The sequence below is a fragment of the Ursus maritimus genome, unplaced genomic scaffold, assembly GCF_017311325.1.
Source record: "Ursus maritimus isolate PB19 unplaced genomic scaffold, ASM1731132v1 scaffold_3, whole genome shotgun sequence".
Taxonomy (NCBI): domain Eukaryota; kingdom Metazoa; phylum Chordata; class Mammalia; order Carnivora; family Ursidae; genus Ursus; species Ursus maritimus.
In genome coordinates, this window is record NW_024425563.1 from 2929939 (window position 1) to 2933321 (window position 3383).

At 52.0% G+C, this 3383-nt stretch overlaps 1 protein-coding gene across 1 annotated transcript in view; it reads right to left on the reverse strand.

The window, feature by feature from the left end:
* Positions 1–1807: 1807 nt before the first annotated feature.
* Positions 1808–3383, reverse strand: part of EN2 (engrailed homeobox 2) — a 4646-nt gene continuing 3070 nt past the window's right edge. Inside the window, exon 2 of the mRNA XM_008688584.2 lies at positions 1808–2228. Coding sequence (XP_008686806.2) covers positions 1912–2228 — 317 coding nt within the window. The 3' untranslated portion in view covers positions 1808–1911. The remainder of the gene's footprint in view (positions 2229–3383) is intronic.

Consider the following 3383-nt stretch of genomic DNA (forward strand, 5'->3'; position numbering starts at 1 on the left):
GGCCCAGGGCGGTTGGGCTGGACTTAGAAACACGCTTAGAAAAACTAGTCATGCCACCTTGGACATCCGATATTTTACAATAAAGCGGTTTTTTTATTTAATGTAACTTTCAAGAATTTAAACACACAAAAAAAATGCAAGGGGAATGTTCACAATGCTGATAACCACAGTTGTAAATAGAAACATTCATGTCTCGTAAGATTATAAATATTTGATACCGGAACTGAAAAATGCACATGTTTTATAAACTAAAAAATAAAAATAAAAAAATAAAAACCAAAAAACTCTGCTTCCTGCTAAAAAGGCATCGCATTTCATTGAGTTTCCTAAGCAGCAAATGGTTATTCACAGAATTTTAAATTACAACTTTTCTTTTTATAGTTTCCTTTTTAAAAAGGTTTGCACTAGTATGTACAAAGTGAAACTATTATCGCAGTGAAATAAAGAGGTTTAAGGCAAAGAGAGAAGTTCACCCTCGGTCCTCAGGGGTTCAGCCATGGGTCCGGCTCACCCGCTGGCGCACCCCCTGGGCTGTCCCGGCTGCAGATGGACATTTGGACACGATTCTTTTTCCACACACTAAACAGAAGACAGTGCAGAGTTATAGATATAGATAATGTGTTTGTTTATATATATGTACTGGTGGGGATATATTGAATATATTTAATTTACACTGTACCACACCTTCAAAAAATAAAATGTATATTAAAAAAAAAACAAGAAAAGACAAAAAGTGATAAGAAATGATTATTTACACTTTTCTTCCTTCCTCTCGATCCTGGAGGATTCTGAGTTCCTTTACAAGTCAAGGTAGCCACGTGCTGGGCAACTGCGGACTCAGACATGTCTGCGTGCGTGCCCACGCAGTACACAGATATGCACACACAGGTACCTTGAAAGAATGCTCTCCAAAGCAGAAGCAGCCACTTACCAAAAAAGAAAGAAGGAAGGAAGGAAGGAAGGGAAGAAAAAAAAAGAAAGGAAGAGAACACCAGCTCCCTCTGGAGAGCCCTCTGCCTGCCTGGAGGCAGCGGGTCTCTGCCATTTCTGGGGCCCTTGGCGCGCCCGGTGAGCTGATGGGGCCGCAGGAGATCCCCAGGGGCCTGGAGGGACAGGACAAGGGGCGGCTCCACCACCCCCTGGGCCTCCGGCCACAGGGCCTGGGATCCCTGAAGCAGTGTCCGGAGGCGAGAGCGCTGGCTCTGGCAGCGGGCGGCCAGATAGGGGACAGCAACAGACGCGGACTAAGCACACGGAGGTGCCGGATTGGGAGGGAAGGCAGGAGGAGGGGGGCCGGGTGAGGCTGGGGGCCTGAACGGCCCAGCGCTGCGGGCCCACCGCCCCAGGCGCACTCCAACGGTCCTCCGGCCCTGCCAGGGCCCCTGCGCTGCTGCCCCCCCTCCCGGGGGGCTGGGGCTGGGCGTGCAGACCCTCCTGCTGTGCCCACCAAGCCCACACAAACAAAGTGGCAGAACTCAGAGACCAAGTAGGAGCTATTTATTCGGTTCACAGTCATGTGAAATGCAGCAATAAAAATCTTTGGACTTCAGCAAGTTGTTTTAATTTTTCTTCTTTTGAAATTAAAAAATAAAAGTGTCCCATGTCCCACAACGGAGCCTAGGGGATTAGAAAAGATGAAACCCTAAGCAGCCCCCTTCGCAAAAAAAAAAAAATCATAAAATTAGCATAATCTCATAAACACAGAAAAACTCAAAAAATATTTTATAGTCAGATATTTTGGATTTTACACCGCCTGTAAATTATATACACATAGAATATTGCAGAACCATAGCTAATACACGATATTTTCACTATTAATGCTGGTATAATCTTTATACACTGGCCCTTTATGATTTTAAATTATTGCATTGTTTCGCGCCTACCGAGACCGGACTGAGGCGCCCGCCCGCCCTACTCGCTGTCCGACTTGCCCTCCTTGGCGGTCGTCGAGTGGTTGTACAGGCCCTGCGCCATGAGGTGCACGGCCAGCGTGTTCTTGTTGCCCGTGGCCTTCTTGATCTTGGCACGCTTGTTCTGGAACCAAATCTTGATCTGCGACTCGTTGAGGCTGAGCTCCTGCGCCAGGCTCTGGCGCCGCTGCTCCGTCAGGTACCTGTTGGTCTGGAACTCAGCCTTGAGCCTCTGCAGCTGCTCAGCCGTGAAGGCCGTGCGGGGCCGCTTGTCTTCTTTGTTGGGGTTCTTCTTCTTTGGTTTTCGGGACCTGGGACCTGGGCAGGCACGGTAGACAAAGAACAGAGTTAGGAGGGCTCCAGGCCTGTCTGCCTACTCAGGCCGCCCAGACCCAGGAAGAACGTGCCCAGTCCAGCTGCACTGGGGACAGGGACGGGCCTTGCTCCGAACCGGCCTCCAGGATCCACCCCGGGAAAGCCAGAAGCCGGGCCGAGGACTTCGGGGTGTAAGGGGGTGAGTGGGGATAGAGGGCAAGCTTAGTGGAAAGGTCTCCAGGGGCACCTGGCTGGCTCAGTCAGGGGAGAATGCGACGCTTGATCTCGCTTGATCTCGGGGGGGTCAGAGTTCGAGCCCCACATGTGGCGCAGAGTTTACTTAAGATTAAAAAAAAGAAGAGGGGCGCCTGGGTGGCTCAGTCGTTAAGTGTCTGCCTTCCGCTCAGGGAGTGATCCCCGCGATCTGGGATCAAGCCCCACATCAGGCTCCTCCGCTGGGAGCCTGCTTCTTCCTCTCCCACTCCCCCTGCTTGTGTTCCCTCTCTCACTGGCTGTTTCTCTCTCTGTTGAGTGAATAAATAAAATCTTTAAAAAAAATAAAATAAATAAATAGAAGAAGAAGAAAGAAAGGTCTCCAGATAAAAGGAGAAGTCCTGCAGGAAAGCACAAACCCCAAACTTCCTAGCATGGCCTTTTCCATCCCTTTCTGTCCCAGAGTAAGGGCAGGGAGGCACAGGAGAGGCAAGAGGAAAGGTTGGGGGAGGGGAGGGGCAGCCCGAGCAGCAGCAGGAGCCCAGGGAACAGTGACAGGATGGCCACAGGGGATACCCTCAGATGCCAGGGGCGGTGGGAGTCAGGGGGCAGGTGCATGCAGAAAACAGGAGGACCCCCTGGATCTGCCTCCACCCAGCCCCCTTTCTGCCTCCCCTAACTGGCCTCGTGGGCCCAAGTTCATTGTGTCCTTCCTGGAGGGGAGGGAGCACACGGATCCCTTCCTGCGTGGGGAAGGAGCGCTGAGCCACTTCAAGCGCCCCCTTCCCCTCCCACCAAGTCTCCCAGGGCAGGAGAGGGGACCCAGTTCCCCCAGACTGGGGCTGCCTCACTGGAGGCGACAGAGGAGCCCAGCTGACCTGGTGCAGCTGGTTCACACTGCTGACTCCCACCCGGGTCTCCTCCCGCTGGGACGACCCCCCCCCC